Source organism: Typopeltis vanoorti, chromosome 5 (genome assembly GCF_054136105.1).
Source record: "Typopeltis vanoorti isolate ZY-2024b chromosome 5, IOZ_Tvanoo_1.0, whole genome shotgun sequence".
Taxonomy (NCBI): domain Eukaryota; kingdom Metazoa; phylum Arthropoda; class Arachnida; order Uropygi; family Thelyphonidae; genus Typopeltis; species Typopeltis vanoorti.
The window spans coordinates 9,474,357-9,490,576 of record NC_143553.1 but is presented as its reverse complement, the minus strand read 5'-3'; the positions used below and the strand labels follow the sequence as shown (position 1 = coordinate 9,490,576).

Below are 16,220 nucleotides of genomic sequence, written 5' to 3'. Positions count from 1 at the left end.
GGAGGTGAGTAGATTTTTCTCTTGGAGAGTTGTGAATTAACGGAATGAGCTGCCAGTGTCAGCTGGGAATGCTCTGTCTGTTAATGGGTTCAAGGAGAAGTATGAGAAATATGATCGATTTTTGTGATAAGGGGAAGTTTCTGTGATTCGAGAATGCGGTTGGTGTGAGAGTAGCGGGAAATAATTTATTTTGTTTAATTGCCATGAAAGGGGCAGTAAATAAGATGTGTTTATAGCGCATTGGGAGGTTCTTATCGGTAGAGATTCAGAACAACGTAATTCGGTCTCATTTTCTTGAAAATCGATAATAGTAATCTCGATTTCAGGAGTGGTTTGTTTAAATGCAATTGCATGCATGAATATCTCATTAGTAGGATTTGTTGTTGGTGGTGGTATGTTTTTGTTTGTATTTTTTCTTTGTGGTGGAAAGTAAGTAGTCTGGCACAAGAATATTACAAGCTTGATAATGCTCATTTGAGCGAGACTCAATAGAAGAAATGGTGGAACCCATTTAAACAGGTATTGCATCGTGACTGGTAGTTAAACTTATAAAACGACATTATGGCATATTAGCATGCCAACTTGAGCCATTGTGGTTGTATGTTTTAGTAAATTTTGTAGCGTGTTGGTAGTGGTGAAGATAATTCCATAATTTGAATATCTGAAGATTCGTTTCATGGCTTTATAAATGTTTTGGATATATGGGAATATTAAAACTATATGCGGGTTTGACATGTGGCTTTGCGAAGATGGGACGTGATTTTGGGATGAGTGAATAGCACAGTATGAGTTGTTTGGGATACTGTCGACAGTTGAAGATCTCTTTCAGACGAGTAATTTCTTGATTTTAAGTCGTAACAGAAAATTAGTGTTTGTAAGTGATAATGAATTGTTAATATGACAGATATTTTGTGATACAATAAGGGTGATAGGTGAAATGTAAATAACTTCTTCTGTTTGTGATACGCTTGAGTACTGATATGATGATCGAATCTAATGAGGGTCAAATTCAAGAAGTTTATAGATTTATTTTCGTCGTATTCAACGGATAATTTTAATCCGGGGCTAAAAGTGTTGAAAGAGCAAACTATTGCATAGTATTTGCGTTAACGATGCACAAAAGATCGTTTATGAATCTACCGTAATAAGAGATACCAATGGGTAAGAGAGGTGGGGAAGGAGGATAAGAATTGAGTTTCGATATGAGCAAGAAACATCTTTCTTCAGCCAGTACACCGTTAATGCTCTGTTCCATGAGAAGGCCGAAAATCTATTAGTAAAACTGACTATTGTATTTAAAGTAATTTGTTAAGATTAGTCTTATTAGAGAGAGACTATCTGTAGAAGAGAATATCTGTACGTTCCAATAGGGTCTGGTCATGTGTGTGCAGACTGTGGACGATGTTTAGGACACGTCAATGTTAGTATATAGAGAAGAAACATCTAAATAAAAATAAATAAAAAAATACTGCTGGGCGATATGGTGGTTTACTTTATATGTGGGAAGAGTGAGTATTTTTATCATAAATGTTAAATACTTGAACAATTGTTTTAGTAAGTAGAAGTGCAATAAATTTGGATAAAGAACTTGTGATGCAGATGTATGAAGCATGTATAAAACTATGGGACGTATGGGGTAACCTGATTTATGCATCTTAATTTGTCCCAAAATAGTAGGGAGAGATTTGTACGAGGAGTGATTTTTTTTAGCAGTGTACAGTCATACCTCGACTTACGTCCGGGTTCCGTTCCATCCTGTAGGAGGTAAGTCGAATCGGACGTAAGTCGATTCGACTTACGTATTCATGGCCATAATCCATGTGTGTTCAGGGGGGGGGCGGTCTTCAACATGAAGAGACTTAGTACCTTAGCGGTTATGGTCACAGTGCCAAGGGGTATGCGCTTTGGTTCAGGTCCTCTATCCATGATGCAAGTAGCTTTTCCATATCACCGATAGGACTTTGTCGTTGCTTCGTCATTATTGTCGATTTAATGGAAGCAGATCCTTTCATAGCCTCTACGATTTTATCCTTATTTTTCAAAATGGTCGTCACTGTAGAATGAGACCATCCGAAGTCATGTGCGATCACACTGACGGCCTTACCAGCTTCATGTTGCTTTATAACTTGCAACTTCATTTCAAAATCAATTACTCGCTTCTTTTTCTGTGATTCTTCACTAGGTTTTTTTGATTGTGGGTGTAGGGGTCATGTTACACAAAACATCGCGAAATATTTAACGATAAATACACAAATAACCTATTTGTGTATTTGTATTCTTTAACACATAATCAACAGAGGAACTGTTGAGGGGGACACGTGCCGACTGCCGAGGGAGGTTGCCGCTGTGCATGCTTTACCTTACGCTCGCTTGCGTCTTGTTCGAAAGTATAGTCGAAAATGTTATTGATTCCCTTATGGGATCACGGACGTATTTTCGAGGGATGACTGTATTTATTTTGTGTTCTTCGAATTGATGTAAACATTTTTCAATTTGTTTTATAATATTTGGTGTGGGGTCTTCAATGGCTACTTTGTAAGTGTTAGAATCATTGACGATGTCTAAGATTTTAAAATATAAATATTTTATTATATGTCTTTGGGTAATTTTCTAGTTTAGTTTATTGCTTCGGTGATGTATTCCTTTCTCGGGAACGTTTTAGGAGGAATAGTAAATTTAAAACGTTGTTTAATACTGCGCTTTCGTCCGGAGAAAGCGTATAGTTAAATAAATGTACAGCATCCAAGAACCGAAGGCGCTACGTTTACTCTCTTTGGGCGCGGAATAAGTGGAGGTGGGGAAAGGAAGGTGGGATGTGCTTGTGTTGATAAATTACTAAGTGCAGGGTCAGCTAGACTTGCAACACTTGCAGGCGCAAACTTGACTTGTTTGTCTGTTTGCTTACTTGGGAAATGGAGTAAAACCAGGCTTAAAATAGCTTGGTATCTTTAACATTTATTATACCTAGGGTAAAATACTTTCTACACACACACACACATATATATATAACCCTACTGTCACTTATATATCAATCATATGAACTTCTAAATCAACGCAAATAACACTATACTATTACATTATAAACTATTACAAACAGAAACTGCATATGCCGTTTTTGAAGAAATGCCTTCCACATTACCTCATACAAAAATTTGTAAAAGTACCAGGAAATAAATCCATTTCTGGTAATAATAAAATTTTCTTCTTTAGCCTCATTCCATCCCCTGGTGAAAATAAACTAGTATTAAAATCTTTGTAAGATTTTAATACTAGTTTCGGCTTTTGACAGCCTTCTTCAGGTGTCTTAAAAATAGGAAACAGCAATACAAATACTGAAATTTATATATATAATGACGTTTTTCTATTACGAGAAATACTCTTAATAGAAGTAGATATTACTGATAATTAATAATTTGAATTTAATGGAGAAATTTTGCCATTCCTTTTAACTTAAAAGATAGTTTAGCTGATTTTTATCCCTGTGGATACAGTTATATGTTTGTGACTTTATGCTGTATCTATAGCTAAGCGCTTGTATTATGAAAGATTTAGAGGCATGATGGCAAATTTTCCTTCTCTTGGTATCCACTCGATTTTGTCCACTTTTCGGTTGGCAATCTACTAGTGTGACCAGCACACCTCTATTGACATGGCGAAGAGAAGTAGGAAATATCGCCAGAGAACAAGATGGAGGAACGATCTATAAAAGGTTTGACATAAGATGGTGGGGCATGGCTAAAGACAGACAGAACTGGAAAGTTAGGGGGAGAGTCCTATATCCACCAGTGGATGGAATGAGGCTAAAGAAGAAAATTTTATTATTACCAGAAATGGATTTATTTCCTGGTACTTTTACAAATTTTTGTATGAGGTAATGTGGAAGGCATTTCTTCAAAAACGGCATATGCAGTTTCTGTTTGTAATAGTTTATAATGTAATAGTATAGTGTTATTTGCGTTGATTTAGAAGTTCATATGATTGATATATAAGTGACAGTAGGGTACGGCAAACTCTCGTAGTGAAATTTTCTGCGGAGTTATGCATAAGAAATTTTAAGATAGCCTAGGGAAAAGGAGGAACATGGAGACAGCAAAGGCACAATATATTAATACTGGAAATTTGCTTTAAGTTGTTTAAATTCTTAAGGATTTGTTAAAATATGAAGGAGGATAATCTTATGTTGCATTATAATAACATGCAAGTGCGTATCTGTCATTTCTGTTCAATGGCTCGCTCGCATTTCATATTCTTATGGTGGGAAGGAGAAATACTTTCCCTTCGGTAAGCAACCTGAACAAGTAATATGCGAAAAGGCTAGGAAATCAGTAAAGAACCTGAATGCACGGTAAATCATGTAGAGTTCTTAATACGGGTAAGCTTATTTTCATTTCAACTTTAGTAAGTTTTATTTTTTCTCCCATTTGACTTTTGAAAGAAAAAAAATCGTAAATGAATCTTACTTCATAAGAGGATTCCAAAACTGTTATTTCTTAGTTAAAGAGTCTATATTGGATTGATGTGATGAGAAAGCATGAATTTGTCAGGAAAATGCCTGGCTTCAGTCATTTGTTACATAACCTAATTACTGAATTATTCCCAACAAGATGAAGATAGCACCGAAAGGGAAGAGTGATAATTGTATGGTGATATTTCTAGAGTTTTATTACGAATACTCTCGTGTTTAAACTGAGGATAATGGAGAAGGATAGGAACCTAGCTGATTGGCAGATTTTAACGAAATGACTATGGGATAAGCAGTATCTAAAGAGGGAGAAGGTTACTAGAAGGGATGCTTGAACCAGTACTGACAATATATCGATAATATAATGCATGGTTTAAAAAGAAACCAGATATGCTCTGATGAAGCAAATCAGGAAGAATAATTCTAGCACAGAACACATTTGAAGATTAAAATATGGTGGCACATAGAAGATGGGTGAATATTCTGGTTCGGTTGCTGCCTAGTGTATGGTCATGCACTTTGTGAGATATGAAATGTATTATGCTATGGCTGGAATGGACTGCAAGAGAGAAACTAAGCAAAATAATCTAAAAGTAATAATGGAAGAGAAATTTGAAGTTTGGAGACAGATTAAAAGGTGTAAGTTCAGTAATAAAGGTGGCTGTAGTATTAATTTTTCCACATTTGAACTAATCTGCACCAAATTGGGTTGCTGGATTTCGAGGAAAAAATACTGGAATGCGAATATTAAACTACAGTTATGAGATGTTCTTTATGATGACAGTTGAGAGCACGTAAAATGTAGAGCCTGTCAAACAAGAGAAAGGAGGAGGGTATTGTTTGAAGTATAGCCGAAGTAACAAAAGCTCTGAAGCCAGTCAGGGCATCGTGATAATTCTGATCCCTTTCAAGGCCATTGGACACAAATTTTATCTACCCATGTTTCCACCACTCTCAAACACGTAACCCAAAGACAAGGCCGAGTTATTACTGACTCTTCTCTTCTAATTCGTGCATTCATGACCAGGTTCCCCCACTTTACCAAGAACTGCTCACTCCATATCATCTATAAGTCTTCCATAACCTGAACACAAACTTTGTGTTCGGGTTATTTCGCCAACTTTCTCACTTGTCACTCACTAAAATATGAGGAGTGGAAACAATCCACTATTATCCCACCAATGGAGGAGTAGTACCCCCGAGATTCTGAACTTTCACTCACTCTCTTCCTCCTGTATATAAATGACCTGCTCTCACAGACTTTCAATTCTATCCATTACTTCGCGTAATACAGTACACTCTATTCTTCCTTTTCATTTAACAAACCTTGAAGTTTCCAATTGTCAAAACCCTCAAGATTCACCATGACCAATATCCTGAGCTTTGATCTCCTATCTATATTTCAATGGGGCAAGGACAGCCTTGTAGATTTCAGTGTCACCAAAACTCAGTCCTGTCTCGCAAGAAAGAGTTCACATCGCTTCCTCTAACTACGAATAGTATCATAATATCTGAACACGAAGAGATTTCTCTTCTTGGACTGACCTACACCTCCAACCTTTCCGGGCACAAACATATCCCAACCATAGCTTCTGCAGCAGCAAAAAAAAAAGTATACTCTTCTGCTCAAGACTACTTCATACCTTTAGAGCTGCTAACTCTTTACAAATATCGATTCTGCCCAACCATGGAATATTGCTCACATACTTGGGATTGTGCACCGAAATCCTTTGAGATTGTTCGATGCTATCTAGAAGAGGGCAGTCTAGTTAGTTAATGATCTCTCGCTCACATAGTCACTTTCATCTCTCTCTCTCTCTCTCTCTCATAGACGTTGAGTTTCTGCTTGTTCTACAGATACTTTCACGGACAGTGCTCTGTTGAATTTGCCGCTACCATTCCTTCACTTCCCTCTGAAATCACAAGAACTGCTGCTGACCAAGACCCATTTACAATTCAGCTTCAAAACTTGCCGAACCAACTTCTGTGCTTCCTCCTTCATTCCATTTATTTCTGTTCTGTGGCACAATCTCCCCGACTCTGCCTTCCCAAAGAATAACATCTTCATATGTTTAAAAAAAAAAAAAGTAAACAGATTCCTCCTTATCACTCTCTTGACAACATATCACTGATAGGCTACAGGTCTTGCGACCTTTCATGAGTTGGGTATATATCTAAATTTGCATATATTCATCTAGCCAGTTTGCCTGTTTTGTGTGATGAAATCCCACCAGTTTCCATTCCACCTCCGTATGAGACCGGCTAAATATCCCTTTCAGCTAAAATGTCTTTCAGCTTTCCATTCCTCCTTATGCCTTTACTTGAATCCTGTCTGACTCATGAAGCAACGAATGAATTATATTAATCGGTGTCCATTATAATGAATGGCCGAAAACCCCCCTCTCAACATGAGTTCCAATTCAATGAAACTTAATAATAAGCGTCTACTACGGTTCATATTATAACTATTTATATTACCACGCTTGCGATCCGCGACAGTCAAATTGCATTATGCTTTGCAATTGAGATCATCCCAGGTAGAAAGTATCAACACATATTTGCATAATTCTTTTTTTCGGTGTATATCTCAATATTTTTCATATGTAAAACTGATGTTGGTTATTTAAATGACTGATAGTTGTGCTATATGAAGAAAACTGGAAAGTTTTTTTCATAATAGCTCTTCTCTGCAAAGAGAGAAAAACTATGCTAAATTTAAGACCTTGAAACTTTATATATTCTTATCTTAATCTCAATAGCCGATTCTATACCTAGGAGCAATACTGCAAGGTGAGAAGTTGGGCATAAGATTACGGGATATCACATTAGCATCTTGTATATGTCACTGCTCTCCCCCCCCCTTCTTCTTCGGCTTAAGAGGGGAAAAAACTCCATATGCGCTACATAAAAACTTAGATTTTATAAAAATGACAACTATTTCTACAGAGAAATAAGACTATGTTAACAGGAATCAATCATGATAGAATTTCTTAATATCCAATTTCTTAAGATTAAGGAAGTCGATTTAATTTTAATCATTAGAAAATTAACTAGAAATTAATTATCAACTCGTTTCAGTTTCTAATTAATTTCATTAACTAAAATACATTTAAGTTATTAAATCGAGTATATTTAATTAGACCATTCAAAGCGTTTGCAATTCGACATTCAAAGAAGAGAAAAGTGATGTCTATGCACATTCATGTGCACAAAAACTGTCAACTCAAGGAAGTGATTGATGGAAAAAGCTTTACTCATTTATTAATTCTTTAAATATTTTTATATTAATAGGAAAGTCATTATTAGCTGCAGTTTATCGCAAATCCAAAAATAATTCACGTATAATTAAACTGGAAAAATGTGTTTCAAGCTGTATAAACTTCAAACCTACCTTGTAGTTCATCACGTCTTCCCAGAGTGAATGAATAACTCATTTGCGATAGTGTTTCTGTGGGTTATAATAAGCATCACGTGGCGTAGTTATTGAAATGAATAATATAAATATCGTCATCACTTATTGTATATTTTTAACTTTAACTTACAAAACACTATTATCTGGTTTTGAATAGAGAGAGCCAACATAGCCATACTTACGGTCATTGCATTGGATTTCCCATGGCAACAGCAACGCTGCTATCAAAACGTACCTGGTCAATAATTCAATATGAACCTGAACAGTCAGCTGGTACAAACAAGCTCTAATATCGTCCTATAACTGAAGAATATATCCTCTTACTGCGCGTCTGTTGTAGCATACACAATTCTCACTGCACATTACTACTACCACCACTACTACTATAGACATCTGAAGTCCAAAGAGCAAACTACAAAGAAAAATATCGAAAATGTTACTGAAAAATATGACTATATCGTTTTTTACTTTCTTTCTTTCTTACAATTAATACTAAAACTGGCAGATTTTAAGCAGACTTTTATTAAAAAATACAGTTGTTATAAACTTCGACTAAATGAAGATATTTATTTATTTATCAAAAATTTAATTGTTACATCTACCTTTTGGAGACCGATAGCCCAGTTAAATAATATAATATTTATGATCATCATCATCATCAAATTCTTGCCATGTACCCTCAAGAGGTGTACAGGATATGATAGTACTACATGAAAAATTTACATCATTACTAACGTCCTATCTATAATTTTTCTCCAAATCAGTCTGGTACTTGTCAAGTTACTCCAACATTATCGGATCTTACATTTCTATTGTCTAAGGAACTTTTTAACGTATCAATCCGCCTATATATTGGTCTTCCTCTGGGTCGTTTTCCTGCCAACCTGTAATCTTTCTCAGGATTCTCATCTCTGCGGTCTCTAGTCTTTGGTCAAGTGTTTTACTTCTGACCCAGCTCTCAGATCCATAAGTTAAAACTGGTTTGAACACTATCTTGTATACAGCTAATTTAATGTTCCGACTAATTTTCTCTCTCATTACATATACATTTCTTCAATTAAATTCCTATCATACCAGTTTGGTCGATCCTGTTGTCTATTTCGATATTTAATTTACCATCCTCACTAAAAATCGTACCTAAGTAGCTGAAATGTTTTACTTGTTCTATAGGTTCTCCATTCACAATGCAGTTGATATTTTCAATGTTTCCGCCTATTTTCATTGTCTTTGTCTTTTTAATGCTGACCTTTATACCATATCTGTTACAACAGTTATTCACTGTAGTCAGGGAAACTTGCTGATTTGTAGCGGATTTATTTAGAAGTATAACATAATCTGCATGAAGCAAAGAGCTGAGATTAACATCTCCAATTTTGATATCATGTTTAATACCACTTTCCTTCATAATGTGATCCATATAGATAATGAATAACAGAGGGGATAATATACATCCTTGTCTGACACCAGATTTAATATTAAACAATCTTCCTGTACTTCCTTCAATTCTAACTGCTGACTTACAACTCACGTAAAAACTACGTATTGCTTGATGTAATGCCCCATTGGCACCATACAACTGTAGCGTATTGAATAGCTTCTCTCTTGGCACCTTCTCATATGCCTTTTCCAGATCGACAAAGCTAAAATACAGATATTTTGTTATATTCCCATGACTTCTCAACTATTTGTCGTAAAGTGAAGATCTGATCCTGACAACCTTTATTTGGCCTGAATCCCGCTTGTTCTTCACAAAGCTTCACAATTCTTCTCAACCGTTTCTCAAGTATACTTGCATAAATCTTACCAGGAATACTCAGTAGGGAAATACCTCTGTAATTCTCACATTCAGTTTTATTTCCCATTTTATATATCATATGGGTACTATGAGAGCTCTACTCCAATCATCGGGAATTTGTCCCTCTGTCCAAGCCTTCTGAACTATACAGTGCAGCCACTGTAAGTCTTTTATACCACCATACTTCATCATTTCTGGTCGAATATCATCTACTCACGCTGCCTTTCCACATTTCAAGCCCCGATGGCTTTTTCTACTTCAAGTATGGATATGTGTTCATGACTGAGTGTTTTTTACCACTTTGCTATCACTGCTTGTTTCATTTAGTAATCCTTCGAAGTAATTACGCCATACTTCAAGGATATCTGTTTTCCTCCAGTTTTCATATCATTTTATCATCTCTAACTCCTTTTACAGCACTCTTTCCTCCATTTCTAAGCTTCTTCAAGAACCTCCAGAATATTTTGCCACCTTCTTGATATTTATTTTCTATGTTCTTGCCAAAGAACATAGAAAATACATATCAAGAATAAATATAAATAACTAAATACATACTATTTAGCTTTTTTACATTTGTCTCTGTATTCTCTAAGAGCACAAGGTGACTTATTTGCCAGGAACTTTTGATATGCTTTCTTCTTTTCCTTCACTGCCTCTTTAACTTCCTGTGTCCACCATGAAGTTCTGATTTTTTTATCCTTGCAGACAACCTCACCACATGCCTCTCTGGCTGAATCAATCGGCGTTTTCTTCAAGGCTGGCAACTGAATCTCCACGGTTTGGTTCCTGTTCTCAAACTCTTTCATGTTTTCTTCAATAATCTTTGTGTATTTTAGTGTACAGTTCACATCTGAGAGCTGCTCAACTTTTATTCGCTTTAAAACTTTCTTACATGTTTTTCGTTTCAAAATGAAATTCAATTTTATCTTGCTCAAGACTAAATAGTGATCAGTTCCAATTTCAAATCCTCTGTACACTCTGGTGTCCTGCACCAGAGAGAAAACATCACTATCAACAATAACATAGTCAATTAGAACTTATCTTATTCCTTGCATCTTCTCTCCATGTGAATTTGTGTACATTTTTATGTTGGAACATGGTGTTAGTAATAACCAGTCCATGTCCTGAGCAGAAATCCAACAGGTATTTTCCATTATTATTAGCTTTGCTCTTTTCTCCAAATTTTTCCAAAATATTTTTGTATGTCTGACAATCATTTCCTACTCTGCTATTTATATCCCCAACAAGGACCAACTTTTCCTTTTTCATTGTGTCAGTTGCTTTTTCTAAAGCCTCAAAAAATTCCTCCACTTCTACCTTAGTAGAACCTTCTATGGGACCATAGACACAAATAAGTCTCATTGTCCAGTTTCCCATTCTGATATATGCCCACATCACTATACTTAAGACTGCCTGCCATTCAAGAAGATCAGCCTTGTATTTCGTGTTGAATACTCTGGCTACTACTTCTTTTACTTGATTGTCATTGCCTCAATATAACATTTTGTATTTATCTCAGAAAGATCTCACCAGTTTTTGTCTTTTTTGTTTCAGTCACCCCTATTATGCCGATATGGTACTTATCTAATTCTTCAGCTAGCTCCATTTCTTTGCCATTCAGGCTTCTTATGTTGATAGTACCGATCTTTAACTCTGGCGATGTTGAGTTTAATATTTATTATTATATTATAATTATATACATCAGTGCATTAACGCGCCATTTAGAACATTGTGTTGTGTTGTGTTGGTACAATAATAAAATCAAAATGATAAAATGTCGACCTCAGTTGGAACTGATTTCGAACTAGATTCGAGAAACAACGAACTCTTTGTACCGTTATAATATAAGGTTATGAATTCATGTAATTCATACAGGCAATTCATATTTATGAATTACTTATGTCAATTACATAAGTAATTCATAAATATGGAGCCTGTGTAGCTCAGTGGATGTGGCGTTTGCACACCACCGCACTTGGCCGCACGAAGGAAGACTTGGTTTCGAGTCTAGTCGGCGACTAGAGGAAATTTTTCTAAGCCTTTTTTCGACCGGTTCCCGAGTTAGTCGATCTCTGGCACGGGCAAGCAGGTTTTTCCTCCCGGAACTCGGGTTTTTCGTCCTGTAAACTCAAGAAAATCGACCGTAGAACCCACATTATTTCAGACATTAAATATATTGTGTTAGGGTTAGGGACCACGAGATGGCGGCACATTTGAGCCGTCTCTCTTCACTGCGTACCGCTTAATTAGTGATAGCCTTGGGCCATCTGTCTCTGATTGGGTACCAGTGGAGATTGAACTGTCCACTCAGTCTCCAAAAGTTAGATAGGGCTAAATGGCCTCGCCTACTCCCGTATACGGGAATAAAAAGGCGTTAGCTGATTTTTTTTTCTGAATTACATATATCAATACTGTAAAGGCGTCTCCACTTCTCAGCAGTATGCCTTGTATTCTCCTTCTCCATTGCGAACAGTCATCCCAGGAGCCTCTGGCTCACACCAACTCTACTACTCCTCCTTTCCATGTAAGCCGAGGCTGTCCTCTTTTCCATCTTACTCATAGTGAACAATTCAATATCCCTCCTGGGACATCTGTTGAAAATACTCCGCTGTAAAGATCGTCGCTCCAAGCTGTCCATCACATTTTCTCGCAAATTCTCTCTCTCCATAATGGTTTCGTTCAAACATTTTGAAGGCGAGATATACGCATTCTTCGTTGTAAGGCATCTCCAGAGCTCCTACATGACTCTTCTGCCTCGCATTCAACGTCTATTCTTCTCACCCATACTGCAGAACTCTCTCTCTCTCTCTCTCTCTACTACCATTCAGAGTATTTTGGTTCATGTCTAATGTCTCGACACCGCAATCTCATTCAGTTGCTTTATATTTAAGGGGTTGTTTGACACGACCATATATATATATATATATATCATTCTCATAGGTTCCTGACTCATGAATAATAGTTCCCAAATATCTGATATGACCAACTGTCATGACTTTACCGACTAGGAGGTATGTGTGTTTGCCTGCTCCACTGCTTGCCAGATCTTTAGTGTTTGTAAAATTAACTTTTAACCTCCCATGCTGTAAACATCAACCAACTTCCTCATCATAAAATCAATATCACCCCGATCTTGAGCAAGCATTATTGATTGTCGGTAAGAAATAATGGATGAATCATATTTCCCCGTCCCAGTTCCCATAGCTATATGAGGCATTCCAATGCGTCAACACTGCATCAAGGTAGATCTTAAACAGTCCACTATCTTATGTGCTGGTTTAAACCAATTATTAGATTTAATGGAATGAATGCAGCACATAGCAAATTCAACTTGTGTTTAATTGTTTCTTGATGTATTCATTCCATTAAATTAATAATAAATAGTTCTCAATCAAAGTCAGGGACATCCTTGTCTCGTGCCTTTGAATTACAAATTAACTGATACCAGTCTCCCACACTTAACAGCTGCTCCTCACCTTTTATGTTCTTTCTTAACCAAAGTTATAATCCATTTACTCACATTCATCTTCCTCATCGTTCCCAGAATTTATTAATGGGAAATGAATCATAGACCTTTTCTGAGCTCTACAAAACTCAAATATCCTTTTACATTCTTTTTTCTGTGATCTTTATTTGTCGTAATTCCATACACGAATGGTTGAATAACCTTCTGATTGCACCTACGGAAGTGCATTTGGAAGACTAACGGAACATTGTGCCTTTCGATTAGAAAAGACCTGAGTTCGATTCTCGTCTTGACGAGAGGAATCTTTATATGGGCTTTTTCTTTTGAAGGTCAGGTAGCTGACCTCATTCGGGAGTAGTGGCTTTTTATCCATGAAACTCGGGTAGTTCATGTACATGCAAATCAACTATGAGGACAAACGCAAGTTGCAGACTGAAATACTGTGTGCTGGTGGGCGGCAGATGGCATTATGTGTTTGGCGATAGTATTGTCGTTGTGTGTAGCTGCAAGATAAGTAGGTAAGACGGTGAACTGGGAGTAGTGTGTCCTCCCAACATAAGACCGTGGACTTCCTGGACATGTCATGTAGTAACAATAATAATAATATAGTACGTTAGAATCATGGATAGGTGAGAAGGAACTTATTCACATTTAGTTTGTGTGTTTGGTTAGTTTAGTGGTAGTAGTCATACAAATTTATACAAGCGTAAAAGATGGAAGAAGCATAAATTTAACCTCGTTGTTATAATTTTACTTAGCTTCTTATGGAAGCCATCACACTAATGCCTCTGTCATTGGAAGGGTGATTTTTGTTACCCTTTTTAAAGATAGGAGATATACGAGTCATCAGGAGCTCTTCTCCTTCTAGAGCTGATTCAACATTCTTGTTATTGTTTTCAGCAGTTATTCACCTCCATACGTCAATAATTCTTCCTTAAACTCAAGAAAATCCACATTCCACGTTATTACAGATAATAACATATCGTGTTAGGGTTAGGGACTTGGTGACAGTGACACTTATCAGTCTTCTCTTCATATACTGTTTATAATAATAATTATTATTATTATGTGACACCTCCGAGGAGTCCGAGGACTCATCGAGTAGGACACCTACGCTACAACTCTCCGTTTCCACCACTCCATCCACCAGCTATACCGAAACTCTACTGTTATCATCTGCATGAATGCCATCTACTGCCCACCACCACCAACAAGATTAGTATTTTTTGTCAGTAAATCGCGTGTGTTCTGAAGGATCGATTTTTTTTGTATGTAGGATAAAAAACCCGAGTTTCCGGGAGGAAGAACCCTGCTACTTCCGTATGAGATTGGCTAACTCACCTTCAACTGAAAAAGCCTACATAAAGATTCCTCCCGTCATGACGAGAATCGAAATTAGACCTTTTCCAACCGGACGGCATAACGTACTGTCGTTCTTCCGATTGTGCTACGGAGGTGCTTTATTAAGATAATTAGAGATAGCCTTGGGCCAGCTATCTCTGACTGGCTACTAGTGGGGTTTGAACTTCCCACTTAGTCTCTAAAAAGTTTCATAGAGTTAAAATATCCTGACTTACTCCCTATAAGGGTGAGTAGTTAAGGCATTTTAGTTCCAAATAACTTTTGGGAACTAAAGGGCAGGCAATCTCTATCCTTATACAAAGACAGATTACTGAAGACTATCAGTGATTTTAATTGACATCTGAGACGAGAATATAGCAGACGACTGTTATCTTGTCTCCATAACCCTATATATTATTGTATGAAGAAGTTTAAGCTATTAGGTCGGTTTTCTTAAGTTGTGGGATTAAAAGCGTAAAATTCCAGGAGAAATGAACTGGTAGAAGCAAGGTTTAGAAAAGGTTCCTCTAATCTGTTTTCTCTCGGTTTTGTATACGAGTAAAATAGTATGCAGAGAGAGAAAATGCTGGCGTAGAAAAACATACATAATAATTCAAGAAATTGCAGAAAATACAGATAACCAAAACAGATCCTTGTGATGTAATATGATACTTAAAAGAGGATATAAAGAATAAACTCAAATATTGTTTATTCATCAAATATATTTAATAACCAAAGAAAAAAAATTGATGAAGAATTTAAATAATACTTTGAAAGAGCATTAAATAGATACTAGTGAGTACACTGCCTGAAGGGGGGGGGGGATCATTGTAATAAGTATGGCAATGACGAATCTGAAGTACTTATTGTCGGACTTGGTCTTATTTGTCTTTCCCTCTCTTTCTCATCCTTCCCCCATGGATATTAGAGTACTCGAAGGCTAGGGATAATGGTTTCTTTTTTTTTCCTGTTTTTTTTCTTAATCTTCCTTTTCCCTGCAATATGAGTCTGCATTTTCTCTCAACCTTCTGATCCTCTCCTTAAAGGACTTTGTAGTATTTTGTCTGCATTTATATTAGAGTAAAAACAGCCACAGGATGTATTAAATGTTATCGTGTTCAGGGCAGCCGACATCCCTGAGAGGCCACCTAATAGAGGTGAAAACTATGCTAACATTACAGAATATCAGAACATTATTTAAAACCGGAAAGCTTTAACAGTTAGAAGAAAATTTTTTAAAAATATAAAAATAGGTAAGAGAGTATAGTAGGCATGTGGAAGGATGGAAGATGCAAGAATATTTTATCAGGAGGAAAAGATGGAGCATATAAAGTAGTCATAGTTAAAATCATCTTTTAAATTCAGTAACAGAAATTATCTCAGTATCTTTAGGATAAATTTCATTAAGCGCTTCGGTAGCTTAATCAGGATAAGCGAAGCACTTTGATTGAGGGAAAACAACCTGGATTCTAATCCCGTCTAAGACGCCAAGAATCTTTATCAGGGCCTTTTTAGAGGCTAGTTAGCTGGTCTCATAGGTAAGTGCCAAGGTTTTTCATCTCACAAAGAGACAAATCGGCTTGGTAAACACACACACATAGATATCTATATACAAAATACTTACCCTTAGATGAATGGCAAGCAGGAAGCATTAAATTGCCTAAAACCACTAATTAAGGGGACTCAAACCGTCTTGGACAGAAAAAAATTTGAATAAATTGAAGCTTAAAGACAAGAGAAAGAA

General features: G+C 36.5%; 1 protein-coding gene across 3 annotated transcripts in view; it reads right to left on the bottom strand.

Moving 5' to 3' along the window:
* The window catches only part of LOC150106221 (protein tyrosine phosphatase domain-containing protein 1-like), a 719,641-nt gene extending 711,469 nt beyond the window's left edge, over positions 1-8,172 (bottom strand). For all 3 annotated transcript variants that reach the window (XM_090392247.1, XM_090392246.1, XM_090392248.1), the window contains exon 1: positions 8,057-8,172. In XM_090392247.1, the coding sequence (XP_090248373.1) occupies positions 8,057-8,062 (6 nt within the window). In that variant the 5' untranslated portion in view covers positions 8,063-8,172. The remainder of the gene's footprint in view (positions 1-8,056) is intronic.
* Between the last annotated feature and the right edge of the window lie 8,048 nt (positions 8,173-16,220).